The sequence below is a fragment of the Lepisosteus platostomus genome, chromosome 4, assembly GCF_059453375.1.
Source record: "Lepisosteus platostomus isolate fLepPlt1 chromosome 4, fLepPlt1.hap1, whole genome shotgun sequence".
Taxonomy (NCBI): domain Eukaryota; kingdom Metazoa; phylum Chordata; class Actinopteri; order Semionotiformes; family Lepisosteidae; genus Lepisosteus; species Lepisosteus platostomus.
This window is the reverse complement of record NC_142614.1, coordinates 68,901,086-68,923,135: the sequence shown is the minus strand read 5'-3', so window position 1 is coordinate 68,923,135 and position 22,050 is coordinate 68,901,086. Positions and strand designations below refer to the sequence as shown.

Genomic DNA, 22,050 nt, shown 5'->3' with positions numbered 1-22,050 from the left:
TATAATCTCATAGAAAACTTAAGCAGCAACCTGCAGACATTTCCCTCCGTCCAGAAATGATGGTTTGATGGATCCGAAACATCAAAGAGCGCTGACTGAAGCTTTCAAACTCAGAAGAGTGGGATTTACAAAATGATCATTTAGAATTACACACACCATGCATAACCAGTGGGTACAAAACTGTCAGATTCAGCACTGAGGACAGAAAGCACATCATTAAATGAAAAGCTGGAGGTGTTTGCTCCATTTTGTGAAGGTTGATTCTCTGGGAATGGGATAGTGGGAATGTGAATCAATAATATTAATAAGCTACTAGCAAACAGCACAAAAAAAAGCTAATTTCTCATATTATTGTTGCTTGTAATTTAGATATATCTTTAATAAGGATTATAAGCGGATCTGTTATTTCTTCTTATGTGAATCAAAGGGTTTTCAGGTTCCTACTTCAATAAAATTACACATGCTACAGTACCTGCTATATTTGTTTGTCTTTATCAGACTCTCTACCCATGAAGTCACTAGACATTTATATTGGGAAATTGGTTAAAAGGCACAGATATAATCACTTCATGCCAATGCACTTACTATTTTCTCCTTGAAACAGTAGGACTGGAAGCTTTTGGTCACAATATCAGCATACTGCATCAACACTTTAGCGATGGTCTGTTGATAAAAACAAATCATTGTCCGTAGGTAGGCACGTGCCTTAAAAACCAAACAAAAAATGTATTTTCTACTAACTACTATATCTTTAAACATAAGTGTCACCACTAGACCTAAGCAAGGAAGAGGTTATCACTTCAAACAGTTTAGTAACTAATCTCTCGGTCCACAGATGAATGGTTTCCTCTTCTGGGGAGAGAATCCCTTTGGAATACCTAAAATCTCCTGGATTTATGCTTTTTCATGTATGTTTGGGTGCTGCCTCACATATCTACAAGAAGAATAAAGGCTATGCTGAGTGAAGAGCCAGAATAATTTCATTTTAAGCACACCTAAGATCAAAAAGACAAGAAAACAATCACAGCTCTGTGATTCAAAGTTCCTCAAGGACAAATCACAAAATGCTTCTGGATATATAAACTACAAACAGCCACACAGTATTTATAGGATGTAAGAGAATATCTTCCTCTCAAATCCAACCAATTATTTGTTTATCTTGATGGAGGTCAACAGAAAGTACACCCATAATTTAAAACTCCAAACCTTTAAATGCTGAGAATTACAACAAGCAGCATTATTTAAGGCTGGGAGTTATGGATGGACTGCGATATTGACATCACCATAATTCACGATGACAAATAAATACCTGCAATACAACCTGAAACCTTTGTAAAACCTTTGTAAATCAGATGATAAAGTCCGTATTATTTCCAAAATTATTGTTTTTTGATGTCACAGTACACTGGGTACAGTACAGTACAGAAAGAGGTCTCTAAAATAAAACTAAAAGTTGCAGTAAGGTTGGACAAAAAAAATAAGTAGCTTTTTCAATCTGTTACATCCTCTTCAACTTCAGATCCTACCATTAATCGCAGTGTGAAATGATTAAATGTGAATGTGAATGATTAAATGTCACCAACAGACCACATTACCTCACAATCCTGATCTCTGCTTTATGCCTGGCTCTTAACCGCTGAAAATAAATATGATGACTATCTCTGACAAATTAATATTTCATATGGCTAAGTTTCGAAATTTGTCTTTTGATGAAAAATTCGATGTTTTTTAACACTAATTACTGCATAGAGTGGTATGACCTCAGGGATATGGAGAAGCAGAGAAGACCAGTTTTTATTATTGATTTTACTGATTTTGAACTATACTGTATAAACCTCCCTTCCAGGGCTAATTTCTCTAGTGCTGTTATTTCGACAGCTACATATTGTGACTATGGGTAGGTATACAGTAGTATGGAGTAAGAAAGTGGTTGAAATCACTAGCAGTGTTGTAATGCTGGGCCAGTTCTCTCACAGCATGAGGCCATGCTAATTTGCTCTCTCAGAATATTTCCCTTTTATCATCTCTGTGACTTTCCAAATTATTTCTCTTAAAGCTTATGTAATAGGGCAGATTAAAGAACCAAGTCAAGCTGAACCATACAAAAAGCAAGAATTTATAGTGTATACTGTGTGGTAATAACATCACAGCACAAGCCCTGTACCACTGCATAATGATCTCCTGCGATGGACTGTGAAGTGGAGAATACGTTTGGACACGCATTTGAATTTAAGTTTTGCTTGTTTGGAATTCTAATTTGTGATTTTTTTAAGGTACTGTGAAAGAGCAAAAATAAAATGTTTCTACTGTAAGTCCTTCTCAAATAACATGTCCCAGAGGATGGGGATTAAGAGGTCATGCAGAGAATTTTCATTTAGCAAACTAGCCACAGAATTCCTGAACTACGATGGAAATCTATTCATTACCCTGGGTAGGTAACTCAAGTGAGTAAAACAGGGCAGATTTTATATCATACAGGTATGTTAGGATAACGATACTGTATATTCAGATATAAAGTTACATCCACCACTTATAATGCAAAGTAAAATTAAAACAACAACAACTGATAGTGCTGTCTTCATTTAATATAAGGGTGCTTCTGGACAGGGCTGTTGCATGAAATACACCCACACACCTTGGCGAAGCGTCTGTTGTAATGGCCCACAATGGTAGGATCAGGGCACTCCAGTTTCTTGATGATCTCAAAGCTCTGGTTGAGCTGGGTGAACACATCCACCACTGAGCAGGAGAACAGAGCATGTTCGGAGGTCTGCTGGAACTGAGAGAGGCAGGGCGGGGTCAGTGCAGCACAGAGCATGAGGGATTTGTTTTACCTCAGTCATGGCCAGATACGGTAAAAGGTATTTCAGCCAAGTAAAAAATGCATGTAAAAAAGGACAACCACAAAGAAGTGATCGCGCTATTAAAATGAGATTCTTCTGTTTAATAAAATAACCAATTGTTAAACTCACGCCATCCTTCTTGTCCCTCTCCAGGGCACCATGCAGGAACTCCAGAGATACCTCCTCATTCTCATCCAGCCACTGCAATACAAACTGCTCGAACCACCTGCAGATCGGGGGGACACTCAGTCAACAAAGAAGCAGAGACTATGAACAGGTACAGACAGGCACAGACAGGCTGACAAAGTGAGACAGATGCCAACAGTTCTGTAGCTCCACTCACACCTACATGCTACCGGAGACATCCTGTTCACATTGGATTGATTAAAATGAACACACATACACACACAAGGAGAGGTTTTGTCATCCTTCCAAAGGCACATACAGTACTTTAATGTACAAATCTACCAGTAACAAATTGCCCAAATATTTTTTCACAGGCAATCCAGGGGACAGGCTACTACAAAGAAAGTTTTATAGTAACACATAAGGTCATCCAATGGAACTGCTAAACAATGCGAGGGTAAAGCAGGTATTTTCTGTCCATTACTGGTGCTACAGTGGAGAATGTTTTCTTTTAGGGACAACTACAGCAAGACACTGGAGGAGAGCTACTCACGCCGGATACTCTGGTACGCTGCCCTTAAGGGCAGGCAGCTCCTTGACGTATTCATTGTATAGCCACTTCACCTTGAAATGCAGGTTCATGTAATCAGCACTCTTACACAGGCGTTGCTTCTCGTGCTCTGGGAAAAAAAAACACCATGAAGAGACGTGAACATGAGCGGACATGCACAGCACAGCTGCTCTCTGATGAACCTGTTTCAATGGGAAAGAGAGGCCCGGGTGCTGTCTGTGCCACCTCATACAGTGCGTACACTTGTACACTTGTACCGATTATGGGAAGGCATTCCCGGGGGGAACATAAAATCTGCTTGTAGGTTACACTTTCTAAATCTCCCAATGTATAGCAAATATTCTTATACAAATATGAAAATAGAAAGATTAGAAAGCAGAAAAGCCAGGGCCTTCCAAGGAAACCACTAGCGCGGGAAACGCTAGCCTTCTGTGTTTTATTCTACCAGAGAGCGACTCCAAAAATTAAATCTTCAATGGGATTAAAATAACCCACGATTTGACCGGCTACGACTGTCTTCAAGTGCAAAACTGATGCTTTTGTGATTTTAGGAATGTAGTAAAGAAAACAAAAGTTGTAAAATTACCCTTCTGTATACTGACCCGATTAGGATGACGGTCTACTTAATAAGCAGTACAAGGACTTTTTAATGAGACCAAATAAGACAAAGAAAGGAACAGAAATGATTCACACCAAAGAATAAAGCAGGAATCGAAACATGTGGAGAGTATTTTTTCAGCACATCAAGCAGAAACCCTCTGAACAGGTCTTTTAGTCTTTGTGACGGAGGAATTCAGCCAGTCAAAATTGTTGCACGCACCTTAGTGACCCAGAGGATCTGGGTTACAATAAATATGACCTATCAGCTCAGAACACAAGGCAGTGTCTGTAGTGGAACAGCAGTTCCTTCCAAAGCTGTGCCAAGCACTGCCCACTCTTTTAACAGGAGGCAGTGGGGAGATTAGCATAGCCAACAATAGTACAAATACAGACATTTGCACATTGTGTTTTTCTAGCTGGTTTGATTACAAATACAGGGATTTATTTTAATTCCAGAAAATCCAATATGGATGTCCTCTGGCCATGAGCTGTGCTGAACATGAGAGCAGTATCATTTACTGGAAGAGCTCACAGATGTGTGTTCAGTGATAAGCTTCCACCAGCAGGTTTAGATGTACTGTCCTCATGGAAAAAATGTTGGCATTAAACCATTCTTTGCTGACCAGGTTTTTGTCTTTGGTTTTAAAATAAACTTTAAAAAATGATTTTCAATGTAAAGATACATCAATAAAAAAAGAGTTAAAACAGTTTCAACATAGTTCAGGTTAGAATTCTCCATTAAACATTTGCCCTCTTCTTGGGTGTTTAACTGGGCTGGTCTTTAGCAGATACCAGAGGGTTTCATTCACAGTGGTCTTGCTTATTACCACCCCAATTGTATGTTATTGCTTGAATTGTTTGCATATACTGTAGAATAGAAGATAACTTTCTATTTGCAAGGGAACTGATTGAACTGGTTCCAGTATCTATTTACTGAAGCTCTACAAGGGTGTTAAAACACCTCACCATGATGGCAAGCCTAAGAAATACAGTAAAAAAGAAAAATAAAGTCAAGAAAACCAGAGAGGGATTGCTAGATTACATTAATGATTTTAATAAACTATATATGCAATATATTCATAGTACAACCATTCGGATGTATATTTTATTAAGAAAGCAAAGAGTTAATGCATCAGCTCATAAAGAAGGTAATTTATTTTATCAAATGTAAATGCAATGAGAAAAAAATAAATAACTTCACAATCCCATACAGCTAAAAGTGTATTCCATGACATTTCACGTCTTCAGAAAAATCTCTGAATTACCAACCGGAAAAATACCAGTTACTCAGATCTCCCTGTTGCTGGATTTTCTGATTATTTTGTGAAAGAGTTGCCAAGGCAGCCAGCGCTGTGCTGGAAGTGGGAGAGAAGAGCCAGGAGCTGCTGCTTTTAATAACCCACATCAGTGAGCAGAGGATGAGGCGAGAAGGAGCGAGTAGCAAGTGACAGGCAGGGAAAGATAAACAGAAAGAAAGAAAGAAGACAGATGCCTGGCCAGTGCCGCAGAAAGCTGCCTGTTCCTTTCTTGTAGATGTGCTGCAAATTCTGCTCCCAACGAGAGGCCTTTCAAACTTATCCCATTCGCCTGCGTCGCAGCATCATTTGTAACGCCTTAGCCCAAGCCAAACTCTTAAAGCTGAAGACATCAAGGCTCCGAGGGGTTTCGCATGCCTGTCAGCAGCTTTTACAACAGAAATCTCCCAGTGTGGCACGATAGAAGGGCCACACTCTCCAGACGTACTGTATCTCTTATCTAACGTGACACCTTCTCATATGACATTGGCTTAAAGAGTTACAGAAGAGCCTGCCGTGACATCATTATCCTTGTTGTCCACATTCCCAAAACACCATATCCAATATACAAATGACAAAAGTGTGTTTTTCACGGACAAATCAACTGGGGAACGAGGATAAACTCAATCTCTGGAAATAGCTATTTGTATTTGTAATGCTCTCATCAGAACAACAAGCCGATTTTCTGGTCAATCTACTAGTGGGAACAGACAAATCTACAAATCTCATTGTAAGAGGACATTCTTTGTGATACACAATTCAAACATGGAAGGCATTATTAAAAGCCTACAGTGAATTGCATCCACTGCATTAACCTGTTAGAAAATAGTTATGAAGGTGGGTAAGTATATTAAAAAAAACTGACATAGCTTGGGGATTCATGTTCTTTTTTTCAAGTAGAGTACCCAAACTTTCTAAACTTTAGGGTTTTATTGTCTCCAGTTTCTAATGACAGGATACTTCAGAATGCATTGGTGTAAAGATCAATCATGAAAAAGAGTATAAGCCAAAATATGAATAGGGTATTCAAATACACCACATTCAGCAGATCTTACTGTTCTCTGTGGAGATACCTCAGACCCTGTTCACCTTTCCCCGTCAGTAAATCTTTTCACAAGAAACAAGGGTCTCGGCAAAAATAAAAAATAAAAAAGTCATTTGCCCCCGTAAACAAGAAATGGTCTCTTGTATTTTACCTGTGGCCTTCCAAAAAAGTGGTGTTTCTTGTGATTTGGCTGGAGTAAAATATCAGAATTCAGAGATCTTAAGCATAATGCTTAAGTCAAGAGTATATGAAATGTTTGTCAAGAGACAGTGCTTCACAGATAGCAAAATCTTCTGAAATAAAATTACTATTTGCTTAACCTTGCTACTGATTATTTTACTTTAGAACTTTTAAGCCACCATTTACAGATACACATGACTCGTTAGAGTGCGCTTTTTGAGATGGTGTCCATCATGAAAAGACACTCAATCTGCTCAAGCTTGGCTGATGGACTTCTAGCGGGCTACCTGGCAGATCTTGCCTTGGATGTCTGAAGTACAAGGACAAGAGTCTGCTGAGGGATCATGTGTGATGTCATGACTGAGAGCAAAGGGGAGTGGTCAGTGGGGACCTGGACCAATGGGAGTAGTGTGATTGGATGGTTAGTGCCTCTTACCGCCATAGAAGTGGACTTTGCGGACGCGGAATACTGCAGGAGCTGGAATGGAAATGTGAACAGCCAGAAGAGAGGGGTTGGCAGACAGCAGGAAAGAAACACAATGATAATTGCAAAAAGAGGCAAGAAAACTATGAAAATGCGAGGAAAATGAGTAAAGTGCAACAGCAGTATTTCGATACTACCTTCTATCATGACTAGCGAACTAACATTATCTACAGATTCTACTATTCAGTTACCACTTGTGCCTGCAGATTTCACTGCAATTATAGTTTTCTAGTAGAAGGACACTCCTGCCTCACAACATGGTACGTGGTTGAGACGCTGTAGGAGCCTGCTGTGAACAATAAATTAACTGAGCCCTTTACTCCTGCTGCAGAATAGCTCATTTGGTTTCTTCTCACATGTGTAATACAGCAGATATCTGTTATTTCATTATTTACGTATATTTAATTTCTAGTGATTGAAGACGTTTATCTGTAAGATTCAATTTCTCATAACCAACATCGCCCAACAGAAATTATAGAACTAAAAATAGCCTTATTTTTTAAGCTTTCCTCATTTATATTTCAGTTAGAGCTATTATTAAAATAATAATAATAATAATAATAATAATAATAATAATAATAATAATAATAATAATAATAATAAAACCATGTGTTTTGTTTTTTTCACAGCTGTCTCTCTGGCCTGAATTTCGTTCTCCACCATGTACCCTTAATCTAATAACCTAATACATCAATCTGAAATACTAGAGTAATACTTTTTAGGGGCTCTAGTCAAGCTATTCTATAGAAACATAGGTCTACTCCACTAAAGGTAGCTCTATTCTTCAACAAACACCCTTACCACTAAGCCAGTGACAAGAACTGATTTTATCCAGAACTGAAAAATAAAACATGAGGCGACAGACAGGAGTGAAAACAGGGCATGATGGATGACCCAGAGAGCGCTGAGCAAGCTGCCACAGACACAGCCGACAGCGGTGATGGAGTGATCAAACCAGCTCCCTGATGCACCGGAGATTTTCCAATTTTCAAACACAATCCCGACTTTACCTGGAAAGCTCTCCAGCACACCCCCAGGATTTGTGCTTTTTTCTTCGCATCTGTGATAACAGAAGCTGAGCACGAATAAAGCCTACTGTATGGAGTAACGGTTGCAAAGCAGACCACAGGCGTAGAATAGGAATCTCAAAGGTTGCTCTGATCCCGCAAATGCATTGAAGAACAGTTTAATTTAAAAATGTAATAATAAAAATACATTTTATTTAGAAACGCTTGCCAAAAAAAGCACTGCACAACAGCATGTGTAATTCTCATAGCAGTTGTAAAAACAAAGAGAAACAAGCACAGTCAGTTGACCCAGTAAAACCAAGGGTAAAAATGATTTTTGCATTAACAAATGAAAAGACACTGAAAGAAGAAAAACTAAAAAGAAAGTTTTAAAAATGTGGCAAAAGGGCACCATTACTCATAATGTGGAACATCGTTGATAAAGGAAGGCCTGAATCTACACATTTCAGATTTTAGTTAGGCCATCATGTTCATCCTGTGTTTATGGCTGATGTAAGAACATGAAGTTTGAGAGGAGAGCATTCATCCTATCTCACCCATTTGGTAGCAAACCAATCCTGTTGCTGCTTGAAAGACTAAAGGGTATCGGCTTCAATGACATGTCTGGGCAGATTGTTCCATCTGTTTTCAGTTTTAAATCTACTCTTCTGAAGAAAGGTGCAGGGTTGAGTCTGACAATTTTCAAAATCTGAGGATTTTTAACACATTGTATCAAGTACCCCCGTAGTCGTCTCTGTTCAGTTCCCTCAGCCGGTCAGTCTAGGACAGTCTCTTAAGCCTTGGAATGTATCCAGCTGCTCCTTTTGGATACTAGAGAAGTGACATCTCTTCTTTAACACAATATTCTTAATGAGACTTTACCAGTGAATATGTACTGGGAGACATAGGGTATATTACTTTAGCCCTATGAGTCATGATGAGCGACTCATCATGTAAAGACCCTTGCCTACAGTGCAGATTGAGGTCTGTGGTCATTGGTTCAAGCCTGGGTCGTGTCGCTAGCTGACTTGGATCTGCCAAGTGGAGGTGGACAGTTGACAGCACCTCGCTGTGGGTGCGGTGAGATAAGTTGGTCAGGACTCTTGACAACAAGCTAAATCCCAAACCATAGCATTCTGAGTAGAAAAGTGTCAAAACTACATCAGCATAATCTCTTTAATAATTTACACAAAGTTAGCTGTGTATTTGTTCTCATCCTTTCAGGAGCCACACTGCAGAGTGTGGTGCCAGCCTGAAGTTCTTAAATGTGCATGACTGTGGGTTTTCTTGCAGGGGGAGGAATATGACTCTGCTGGCACACCTACCTTCCATAGCATACTTCATGTCCAAGGCAAAGAGAGACCACATCACCTCTGCGCTCACCTTGCCCACACTGAGCTCCTGAGGGAACCTGCATAGACAGAAAGAGAGACGCAGAGAGTCAGAGAAAAGAGATGGTTCAAAGGAGAGAAGGAGGGGTGGGGGGAGAGCTGGTAAAACAGACAGAGATGAGTAAACTTTATCAAAGGGAGAGGGGCAGAGAAAAAAGTGAGAGAAAGAGAGAGGCAGGACAGAGAAGACCTACTCTGCTACTGGGGCACAGGCACCCTTGTCCAAGTGAGCACATACAGTACTGTACATAGCACATTCCCTGGTGGGCTATGTACTTCAGTTTAAAAAGATATTCATTTTGCACATGAAAACAAACATACTGTAAAGATTTGCAATTCATTGGGTCTTTAGGACCACAGATATCAAGGTGCGCTAAACAAGTACATAGCTTCTGTTGACATTTACTTTCTGGAGAAACTCATGCTAGCTTCTTTCTGCGAAGGTACTTATTAACTGTTCTCAGTCCTTTTAAATCAGTCACATCTTCTACAAATCACTGCCAGACAACATGTATTCTCTTTGGCCAATAGCAAGGTCTATTGTCCTTGTTCTCCTAGTGTCTGCAACTGCACTGTACGTACTAACTGGGAGACTACAAGTTGTTTTCTCTGGCAGTTCTCACTGTGTGTTTGTTAACATATACTGACTGATTGAGGACAGGTGTGTAGGAGTTCTTGTCCTCCTCAATGATGGACACGATGAGGGTAATGAGTTTGGGCCAGAAGTCCAGGTTCTTGATGCTGGGGCCCTGTTCGTCTGTGGGCACCTCCTGTTTGTTCTGTCAAAAGGACACACAAACACAAAAAGAGTGGGGTCAGACTTTGAGTGGGACTCTGAAGGTGAAACTAGAGGGCCCACTAAAGAATGTGTGTGTCCCAGTCTGTCCCCAGGCCCCGCTGACTCACAGGGTCAGTCTGATACTCGCGGCTGTAGAGGTCCTGGCAGTTGTTGAAGATGTACTCATAGGTGGAGTTAAGACAGGCCTTCACACAGTCTCTCACCACCTGGCTGGCCCTGGGTGGACTCTGCAGCTCCTGTACCTGTTCACACAGGACAACGAGAATACATCATTCGCAACTTTGAGCCAAACGTGTGCAGCTTTGTGTTGCAGTGACAGTTTGCACTCCAAGTCTTATCTTTTTGCACTTTGTGCCAAGTCCTTGGGTGGCCTGTACTCTTCTCAATTCCGGGGCAGACTAAGCCCTGCAGTGAAATTCTGATTATACTGGTGGAAACTGAATTTCCTCCAGTCTGGAGGCAGGAAGGCACAGAAGAATGGACAGGTTACTGCAGGCAGAGAAACAAGGAGAGGCTGGATCTATTGCTAACCAAACAGCAGTTTCAGAGAGCGAAGGACTTGCATAGTCAGTTGAAGGTGGCTAAACAGAATGGCTACATAGGAGACATGTTACCTTCATTCTGAAGAAGGTAATGCTGGTGAGAAGATCTACAGTGGATTTCAGGTCTTGTAATCGCTCTTTACTGCTGGCAGGGAAATTGTTCTGTGGGAGAAAAATCAAATAAAGTGGTGTCAAAACACCACAACAAAATTCCCAAGTCTGCAAATGGAACTCAATATCACATTTTTGTAATGATAAAAAAAAAGTTACAGTAAGAAATAACTTGTCTTTGAATGATGAAATGTTGTCAGATTGAATTTCTTAACACCGTGTAAAATAAATACCACAGTACAGTAACAAGTCTGCCAAACACACTGAACACTCCCACTGAAAGGGAAACAACAGACCAGCATTTAGCATATGAGCCTAGTCATTATGAGCAGTGGATAGATCTAGGGAGCCCTGTTGGGACTGCTCTCTGGCTTTTGATGAACAGCTTGCTCTTCAACCCCAGGTTTTAACATTATGCTGGTCTGCTGCCTTGTGACTTAACATTAGTCACTTACAACACTTACTGTACTATACGGTTCTTATACCCTACTCCCACACTTGTGCAGTGACAAACTCTTTTGATCAAAGTAACACATGGTAACACATGGACTTTACCTTATGTGGTTTAATGGTTTGACATAACAGTTACTGTATGGTGTAACACTCTGACTTAATATATCCTACTAATTCAAGGAAGTTTTTAGTACAATATCTGTGAGTCGGAACTCTATTTATCCTATCTGACTTACCCGGTACATTGAGAGGTCGATCCGAAGGGAATTGTGAAGTTGATCCAAGAGCTTAACAAACCGCTCTTTCTGTTTGAGGAAGACAAATAATAATCAAAGCAAAAACAGAAAAGCACCATTCTTGGAAATAAAAGGATTGCTGTGACAGAATGCCTTGCAACCATGTGTAATTAATAAGGTTGGATGGTAAGGTTTTGGAGAAGGGGCATAGGACAGAGAGAAAGGTTCATCAATAAGTTGATGAAGACTTCCTACATGCACAACACACACATGCACATTCAAGGGATCTGTTTAAAAGCAGTTTCACTGCATTATGAATGCACACAGTCAAAAGACTGACACACATGTAGCGTTGTACTATAGAATGTTAAAGGTACAAGACACACGTTCAGCCACCTACAAGTCCCTGCTTTCTATCAGTGATTAACTTTTGTTGCTGTACTCAAACTGGAATACAGATGATTTTACACACAGTGATTTGATTTGATCTCATCATAAATGTAAAAAGTATCTGGACAAAAACATGCATACAGTAGATGCAAGATATATTGGCTATCCAAAGTGTGCCAAACTGTGATACAGTATGTACTTAATGTTAAGAGCCACTTAATGCAAACTAGGAAAATAAATATTATGGATTGCAGGAGAGGAAAAAAAAGTTCAAGTGACAATTTGAAGCGATGATCAATTAAATGACACAGCAGCCCCTTCTGCTGCATCCTCTCCAGAGTGAAATTAATCACTGCAGCCCATGGTATTCTCAGTCTAGCCTTTGGTATATGGAGCTGTCACTACAAACCTTTTTAAAAAAATGGAGAGCATTTACCCTTAATGAAGAAATATTGTTGACATAAAAAGGGCCTTTAAAATGGTTTACTTTAAAAATGAGTACTTAATCACGGGCTCCATTAGTGTGAAAATCCATAACTAAAAATCTCAACTTTATTATTGTCAATAACCACTTTATCACTAGAGAGATGTGAGAATAGGCAATAAACTAAAAAAACATGGTGCTACTTATTAACTATCAAATCAGGTAAAGACTGTTATGACTTGATCTTGTATAGCGGTTGATTCATACTTAATTCCAATTAATACTTTTCTAGAAACCTGTGGCACTTCCAATAATTTAACGCATTTCCGGAACCTTTTTTTCTGACCAACAGAATGAACTAGCTCTTAACATCAGTATATGTTTTTCAGATCTGCTGGGGTATTGGTTGGCCTGCTGGTCGGGGTGTGAATAGCTGGAGCCCATCACGACAAAGTTAGCAGCAGTGTCTGAAAAGACGTCAAGCGTGGAGAGTGGAGAGAAACCCGGACTGAAGGGGCAGGCTCTCGCAAGCATGCAGGCCCGGGTGCACGCACACAGAGCCTGCTCGAACACGAGCGTACCCCAAAGTTGGAAGCAGCGAAGCGGTCGGAGGCAGACACGTTGGTGGAGGCAGTCGTGTGGGCATAGTAGGCGTTGATGTTGGCAAGAAGTGTGCTCATCACAGCTGGCACACCTGGACACATGTACTTGGAGGAGAGACAGGCAAAGTGGCTGTGGAAATCGAGGGAGAAGGTCAACCCATCAGTCAGTACGAGTCATTCTTATGATAAAAGATCCTGTCACTTGGGGTGAAATGGATATTTTACTACAGCAGCCAAGACAGGGAATCTTATTCCGTATATTTAATAGTGTTTTAGAAAATATGTACTTCTCTTTTTGACTCAGTGTTAAAAGTCTATTATGACAACATTCAACGGGGCAAAAAAGCAATGAATTTTAAAATAATATTACCTGTGCTCTTGGCAAATACAACATTTGAAAATAAACAGAGTTTAACGACTGGAAATTGATTCCAGTTGTCAGATCACGTATACACATACCTTAGCTTTGTGCAACAACCTGAAACTTTCAGGTACCATAAATAATATTATTGCTAAACATATGCCATTCTAATCTGCAAGCGATCAGAATATAGAATACGAATTTTTGTATAAAAATGCATTAAGTCCTGTTCTACACCTGCATGGGACATGATTCAAAATAAAGCTCATACTCACGTCATTGCTTGGTAGATGGACTCTATCCCATAGCGCATTGCAAACTCATCCACAATTTCCTGGGCCACCTCATCAAAGTAGACCTTCCAGGCATCATCTCCTTTGGCATCAGGAATTTTGACCACTCCCCCACCCTGTACATCCGTCATGTGATGGAAGAGGTTCTGAAGTACAGAAGACACAGTTCCGATCAAAGTTGCCCATGAACAGACTATTTTCCTTCAATAATGAGCTTGCGCTTTATCTTGTAGTTTGGCTCAGGCGTTTCCCAAGCAATGCATGCTGGGATGCCTCCCAATGCAGATAAACAACAGAAACATAAGAAAGAACCATGTGACCTGTTATCATTTTACAGTTGTAGAATACTTCTCAGAATTACCCAAGTTAACAATGTGATAAAGATGGTACAATACAAGTGCAGCCTCCTCTTGATGTTATAGGTAACCAGATTGATAAAGGATTTTGCCTAAAGAGCCATTTTTATGTTGTCTTATAAAATACAAATGAAAACAACAGTACAAAGCAGAATAGTCAGCCAAACCTGCATAAGGTGCATAAGATGATAGCATTTTCATTTATTTTTTTTAAATTAGCATTTTATAAAATGCAATGCTGAGTTTACAACGGACACTGAAGCCCTGAGTTATCTCGTCAATAAACCTAAGACGTTAGTTTAATAAAAAAACATAAAGCAAACAAAGTTCTTAAACTCTTTTCACGCACCAAAACTTCAGGAAAAATGGATCATGCTTGGGGTTTTATACTAGGAAAATTCAAACACAAAAGGGATAGATATAATTTTCCTTCTTGCATTACTGTTTCAAACAAGCTCCTCACAGCTACTGTACAGTTCCCGCAAACCCTAGCCTCCCAGGAGAGCATTAATACATTGAAAGGGCAGCAGGCAGAGAGGACGCCTGTACTGTACTGTACCTCATGGAGACAGGTATACTGGACGTGGTAAGGTGCCACCTTCTCCTCTCCTTTGATCTCCACGCTGATTTGCAGCCTGATCGCCCCAGATACTGCAGACTTGTCCGTCCTCTTCTCTGTGGAGACAATCCAACCCTTGCGGTCATTTTTCCATTCCCTCAACCTGTTTTTCCACTTTGTTTTTTTCATCAATATTAACCAGCAGTTCAACAAATACTGAGAGTATTTTAAAAAATGAATGCTAAAATGTATACTGTACAAAGCCATACCAAAAGCCATGGTACTTGATCAATCTATGCTTAAATATGATACCTTCTTCTAAACAGTTTATTTTTGTTCAACAAAGTTAAGGTTAAGAAACTTTTTTAAACTCTTTTTAGCAAAGGGTCATGTTATAAGGCCTGGAAATGCTGTTCAGCCAGGTGAAAGTTTATACTTTTTTTTGCAGTTTTTTGTTTTAGTTTTTGGATTTTACCAGAGAAACTGGAATCTGCAAAAAATCAATCCAGCTTCTGTGGCAGTTTCAGCGGCCACTGAGATAGATATATAATCCCAGTTGGCATAAAGGTCTATTAAAATAAAATAACATTGTTTTACATAATTCATGCCCCCAAGGGCTCTCCTGAGACCCTGCTGGTTCTGCTCTACCACAAATCAGTTCCTCCATGCAGTCTTATGTTCAGAAATGTTATGGAAACTTGGATGTGCTAGTAGAGGAGCTGATTTTTTATTCAGACACGGTTAACCGTTACAAAAGGCAAATCCTGAGAGGAGTGAAACTGGCACTGAAAAGAGACAGCTATTTCAAAATAAATTTTGGTCAGACGTGTTGGCAGGAGAAATAAAGCTAATTAAGCACACTTAGCAAGAGGAATTACAATACCTCCGATCATACATTTGAAATCTTTTAGATGCACATAAAATAATGTGATATATTAATAAGTCTTTTGCTCTCCATGAAGCTCTCTAGGGATATGCTGCTACATTGTTCAAAGACACCTCAAGTTTCCTACAAAACAATGAATGTTTTTAATTGCAGTTTAACAGTTAGGGGCCAGCACAGCAATGATTGACAGTCTGTGGGTTTAAAAGGGAACTGAAACACTATTTTTATATTTTGGGGTTAGAAAGAATGGGCAGTGATGAGTGCATGTAGACAGTAACGTGTAAAACTTTCAATTTACATCACAAAATCGGCTAAATTTCCATGCATGCGCAGCACCACATTCTGAGATTCAGAACATGTCAACCAAACTTCCGGTAATGTGAAGCGGCCCTATTTCATTGTAAACAAGCAGGTTTCTGAATAATCCAACAGAAATATTGCTCTCGACTTCCGAGACGGTCTTGCCGACGAACACTACTTACTTGTTAACCCTGGATGCAGATCACATCGGGACATTTCTGCGGTGAAATGCCTGCTGCACAACCTGTACTGACTTGCTCGTACATTAGCCATGACAGTGACTAGTGAGCAGGAAGGGCCACTTCACATCACAATTCTTGCAAACTCTCGCCTGTGTCAGGAGTTTGTGACAATTTGGCGACTATACAGTATTTTCACAAAATTCAGGATTTTGTGCTTAATTTGGAATCTGAACATTTTTTCTAGACCATCAATTACTTTATTTTGTTACCAAGAATTAATAACTGGTCTCAGAATTTGGGACTGCAGATCTATTTTTAATCCCTGCTGCAGACACGGCTGTTGTATTCTTGGTGAGGTACTTTGCCCCAGTTGCTCCATTCCTGTATCAGCAGGGTCCAGCATTGCTGGAGCGTAATGCCAGCAATAGACCAGTTTTCTATCCAGGGAAGAGTAACATACTCTTAGTTAGTAAGCTTAACACTACAGAAATCAGAGTTGAGATAGCTACGGTACAATCCTGGATCTGGAACCCATTCATCTTCAGCTTTTTTAATGTACATAAGAAGAAAAAAGAATCTTTCTTGGGAAAGTGTCAAAGACATTACTCCAGTTCAATATGCGTTTGTCTTCCTTCTGCCTCTTCATCCTCATACTGGGATTATTCACACAGCAGGGTTTATCTTTGTTTATAGCCTAATGTGAATGATGGCATGACTTACTGTAGGAAGACAGGTGCCATTACATGTTTATAAGAGTGAAATTTCTGTTTCCCAATCCTATAATTTGTGTTGTGAAAATGATTTTTCAAAGGTGGTGGTTAAAATGCATGTTAAATGGGCATATAATAAACAGATCGAAGAACACATGATTTCATTATGAAAAGTGACACATTGTCAATCTGATTACATTACAGAGTTAGTGCCAGGTAATACAGGTAATACAGTACCTCTCTGAATATTAAAACTGTACTAGCAGTGCTGCTGACTATGTAGTGAATGCAGCTCCTCCCCTGCCCAGGGCATTTCTTTTCGCCTGCCTCAAGTCACAAGGCAGTGAATTCCGTTACAAGAGAAGGCTGACCTCCATCTCCACCCTTCACTGGAGAACTCAAGGCCCCCAAAGCCTTCTTGAGAATTCAAGTAGTGTAATGGGCTCCAAGGGCGAACAGCCACAGCCAACTGGGAAGCCCGGTCAGTCAGGCTTCGGCCTTCGGTTCATGGCATGGACAAGCTAGTAGAACATACAGTATGTTCTGCCGGAGAACTGTACATCATAAGAAGAAAAAAAAAGTGGCCTAGACTGATTTCACAGTTACTTAAATGTGCTGGCAGCCTAAATGTTTTTAAGTTTATTTTATTTATTTTATCATTTAAGTTAACACTTAACAAATCAAACAAATCCCACTGCCATTTGGTCTGGCTAAGCATTTGATCTAGATGGTAAGCTCAAAGAAAACCATATCCTAATACCTGCCTTTATTCATTTAAAAATAAAACAAATATTCACTTTACATCCATGGCCTTATAAAGTCATTATATTTCAAACAACATCTCCAGAATTGTAAAACTAATCATTCTAAAATTGATCTTTAAAGGGTACAGATCAAGGAGGGCACATACTTTATCAAATACATTTCCCACAAGGATTTTACTGTTCAGAGAAACAATTCAAAATAAATTAATCTAAAGGCTTCTTTTCTTCTGTGAAACTAAAGGGTGAAACTAAAGAGAAAATCTCATTCCAGGAGCCCAAGGGCCAATGAACGACAGCAACCAGCAAGAAAAAAAAAACGTGGAGAGCGAGGCAAGGAGAAAGGGAAAGATAGAGAGGACGAGGAAGGACAGTGATCTCAGAACAACCAATACGCTTTCGTTTAAAAGGGACAAGACCTGAAGAGACTGCTGGGAAGATGAATAAGTTCAACAGACAACAGAAAACACTGCACAGAGGATGTACAGTAGCTATTCATTCCACGGAAAGATGTAGAGTACACTACGGACTGAGTTGCAATGCTAAGGCTATTTTTATATTTAAGGTTAGAAATACCATCCAACATTAACTGTGAAAATCTGATTCACAGATTACTAGATCATTCTAATGGTTTATGAGAGCTGTAAGCCCTCTTGGAGCATTAATGAAATAAAGCATCATGAAATAATGGCGGATTTGTTCTACAATATCTGCATAATGAGTGATACCCCCTGTCCTTCCATGTCTCTTGAGGCTGACTGTGGTTATGAAAGAAACCCCATTGACTTTGGCACCTGCATCTTAATGTGTCATAACGGGGATAGGATTTGTGGTCCACTACCCTCCTTTCATCTCAGGACAGTCAGATATCTATGGGACTTTTAAAAGCTTTCAGGAACAGAGGTATACCTACAGTAGGCTACCAGTCCCTTTCTCCCTGTCTCCTGGCAGCAATTAAACAGAATTCCACCTATCAAGGAAATGCAGCTTTAACGTCTGAATGAAAGGCGAACTCTGTCTGCAACTGATAAAAACCTCCGTTCTCCCACATGTAGGAGTGATTTATGGTGAGGCTCTTCCCCATCACTGCTGTAAAACTTTTTTCAATGTAGGACTACAAAATAGAGAGCAAACTCCAGTTGGCAAAAACATTTAAGTTGTTCATAGCCTTTTTTTTCTTCTGTTTCAGTTAACATTAGAGGTAGAGGAGTTTATGGAGATATATACTGTACATGTACATTGGAATTCTTATTCACCTCAATCTCTCAGGACATGCACAGTAAGTGTTTAAAAAACATGGTAGTCCAAGTCAAAAGTGGATAGTGCAGAGATATTACAAAGTTAGCATTAGGTCTAGTGTCATGATCATATAGAGACACCAAACACCTACAGTACAAGATACCTTTCCTAAGGTATGCTTAATTCATTTTTCTGAAAGGAATGGTGTTATTCCTTTAAAAGTATATATTTTTATTTCTCATACATCTTCAACTTGAGCACTAGTACCACCTAACCTTCAAGATTACAACAATGAAAACCTCATATTTTTTTTCTAGAACTGCTCCCTCACAGAGTAGAAAACCTCAATGGCTATTTATTGTTTCCATAACACTTACTTCCAGTTTTTTTTTAGTGACTGGGGCTTGTTCTGACCAGGCCCTTAATCAACTGTACTGTTTTCTTTTTCAAGCCATTTTAAATTTGCTTTCAGCTCTTTAGCTTTTCAAAGGATCAATGCGATTTATAATTGGTATGATCTTGTGGTAGTGAGTTTCAGGACTGCACTTTATCCTGGAGTGCAGGCTGAAATATAACCAATTGAACATAAGCAGCAGGAAAGTCTGACTCACATTGGGAGTGCATGATACAGTGTCCATGCCACCTGTGTCTGTTCATCAACAACTGATCACTCATTAAGAGCTATCTAGCCAGAAATAAGGCCAGAAAGTGTTAGTTAGCAAGCTGCATAAATATTGTTTAAACCAAGAACCAAGTGCTGAAAAAAATAAGAAGATCACTGACCGAGAAATGGCTTATTTGGGACAAAAATCAGCAGACATATTGTAGGGTTCTCTAGGACCAGGATAGACATTTAATTTTTTTAATTTAAATGATTTTTAATTTTTAGCTTTAGTGCTTATTCTAGATGTAGCCTTTATTCTTTTAAGTATTTCTTCTTTTGAGAAAAAAAACAGCTGTAAGCTGTAACTCCACAGTAGCACTGCCTTCAAGAAGTTTGTTTTCTTTGAATTTACTTTCTTATTCTTAATGCACTCCACCGTAGCCCTGAGCTGTGTCCTGCTGAAAGGTTATTTTTTCCCAGTTTTAGGCCTGAAGCAGGTTTCTCTCAAATTTGCCACTATTTTGCTCCATCTGTTCCTATCAGTCTTCACATGTTTTTTTTTTTTATTCCTGCTGAATTATAACATAATGCTGCTACTGTCCCACCACGTTTGGGATAGTGTTGACTGAGTGATAGACTATTTGGGAATTGTCATTTCCATCAAAAGGTTCCAATTTTGTCGTTTGATCACAAAATCACATTTCCACGTGTTTGCAATATCCCTTATTGTAAACACCATGCTGGAATTGAGATGTTTTTACTCAGTTATATATGATGCTCCTTTGTGAAAGCACAATGATACCGTTCTCTGATTCGAGCCACTGAACTCTGCAACTCTTTCCATTGTTTAGATGGCATTCCTTTATTCCTGAATTGTTTCAAACAGCTTGTTGATCTTCATGGCTGAATCTTGGCTTGCATTTCACTAGGTGACCGAGGGACCTCACAGATACAAGTGTATTTATTCAGAATTCGTGTGAAGCACTCTTACTGCACACAGACAGGGGACACTCAACTACTTGTGTGGCTCGTTAAAGTAATTTTAATTAATTTAGATTCAGCACAGGAACGGGTTTGAATACTTGTGCAATGACGACTTTTCCATGTTTCCTTCATATTAACGGCCTATGTACAGTACTTTGTTCTTTTTCTTTTTTGCTTTGCTGTGTGGAGGAGGTTGAGTATACAATAAATACTACTATAATTGCTACTTCAAAGTGCCATAACTGTTTTGCAAGGCACAGCCTATTGCACAAGCATTTTCAAGACAACAGGAGTCAATGCCAGGTGGAAAGGCTGCTGACCTAGATTGTACCAGACATCCATCTCCCCGCTCAGCGTGCGGACTTCGATGATGGTCTGGCCCAGGAAGTCATCTGACTCTCGTTTTAGGCGCTGCTTCACTCGGGATTTGATGTCGTCATCTTCATCCCACACCCTCACCTTGATCCGGTCTGATGAGTTGTGACACTCACTATGAAGAGAGACATCACTGCATGTCATCAAAGGCTCTAATACCCCTCCACTCCTGCTACTGCAAACCATAACACTAACACTGATAGCAAACGTTATTATACTGGCAGGAGGAAGGGTGGGAGCTGTACATGTAACTCCATGACTTAAGTTAAAAAATGTCAATCTCTTTATCATGCATACAGAAACACTGGCCTAATTATAGAGAAAAATGATAGTTGTTGTTGTTTCCTTTTTCTAAGCATTACAATTATGAGAACAAAGTAAATCCTTTCATTCCACGCCAGAGATTAAATGATTTTCCTAAACAAAGGCTGTGCATCTCCTTGCCTCACCTTGGTTTCTCCCTCAAGCTGTAAACAAACTAAAAATTTCAATTTAAGAGGAGTATAATAAGCTTTTGCTTGAAATGGGTTCTCCTTCAGCACAGCTCACGAACAGTCCTGGCAGTTAATATCATGATTATTTGATTATTTGTGCTGACACCTTTTCCCATACAGAGAGAGAGAGAAATTAATTACAGTTTCCATAAGGTGTATTTGTTTAGAAGTAGTAGCTGGAAATAAAATAATGACAGTATTTAGACATTTAGAAACTCAACAAAACCTGTTTACATTCACTAGTCCTTGCTGGTCTCCAGGCTCAGCCCTGTCAGTGCCTGGAAGGCATACAGTATGAACTCTGGGTGACAAGCTCAGCAATGTGAGCTTTGTGTCCTCTGTGACATGACGACTGTGCCTTCGTGGGGTGTATCTGAATAAACGGTGTGCACACAACTGTTTCAGAATATGCAGTACTTTTAAGGATATTTAAAGGGTGTGTGCATTTTGACAAAGCAATAGGTGCAGTCTGTGCTTCTCCCTGCATGGTACCTTGACCAGATAATAATGCTGGAGTACACTGGCAGCACAGCAAGAGCTTTTTCTCCTCAAATAATAAAATCTACATATCTAATATACACCCACAAATGAAGTGGCACCAGCTGTGACACCTTACATTGGGTACGGGGAGTGACCTTTTCTGAAAAGACATCAGGTAACCGTTCAAAGAGTCCCCAAATAAAAAGAAAAAAAAAAGGACTCACAAGTGGAACTTCTCCTCCCAGATGGGGTTGAGGTTGCCATAGATGGTTTTGGTTCTCTTCTTGGTTTTTCCCACCTGCACAGTGACGTAAGGATCACTAGAGCCCGTCTTGTCCTTGGCTTGCAAGCCCTGGGCACACACCAC

At 39.7% G+C, this 22,050-nt stretch overlaps 1 protein-coding gene across 7 annotated transcripts in view; it reads right to left on the bottom strand.

The window, feature by feature from the left end:
• Positions 1–22,050, bottom strand: part of LOC148673703 (protein unc-13 homolog B-like) — a 256,318-nt gene that overhangs the window by 35,396 nt on the left and 198,872 nt on the right. For all 7 annotated transcript variants that reach the window (XM_088630487.1, XM_088630488.1, XM_088630490.1 and 4 more), the window contains 14 exons: positions 21,908–22,049; positions 20,655–20,824; positions 14,669–14,784; positions 13,736–13,899; positions 13,079–13,229; positions 11,684–11,752; positions 10,956–11,045; positions 10,449–10,583; positions 10,191–10,321; positions 9,477–9,562; positions 3,523–3,649; positions 2,973–3,069; positions 2,636–2,779; positions 586–663 (listed from right to left, as the gene is read on the bottom strand). In XM_088630487.1, the coding sequence (XP_088486613.1) occupies positions 586–663; positions 2,636–2,779; positions 2,973–3,069; positions 3,523–3,649; positions 9,477–9,562; positions 10,191–10,321; positions 10,449–10,583; positions 10,956–11,045; positions 11,684–11,752; positions 13,079–13,229; positions 13,736–13,899; positions 14,669–14,784; positions 20,655–20,824; positions 21,908–22,049 (1,700 nt within the window). The remainder of the gene's footprint in view (positions 1–585; positions 664–2,635; positions 2,780–2,972; positions 3,070–3,522; positions 3,650–9,476; positions 9,563–10,190; positions 10,322–10,448; positions 10,584–10,955; positions 11,046–11,683; positions 11,753–13,078; positions 13,230–13,735; positions 13,900–14,668; positions 14,785–20,654; positions 20,825–21,907; position 22,050) is intronic.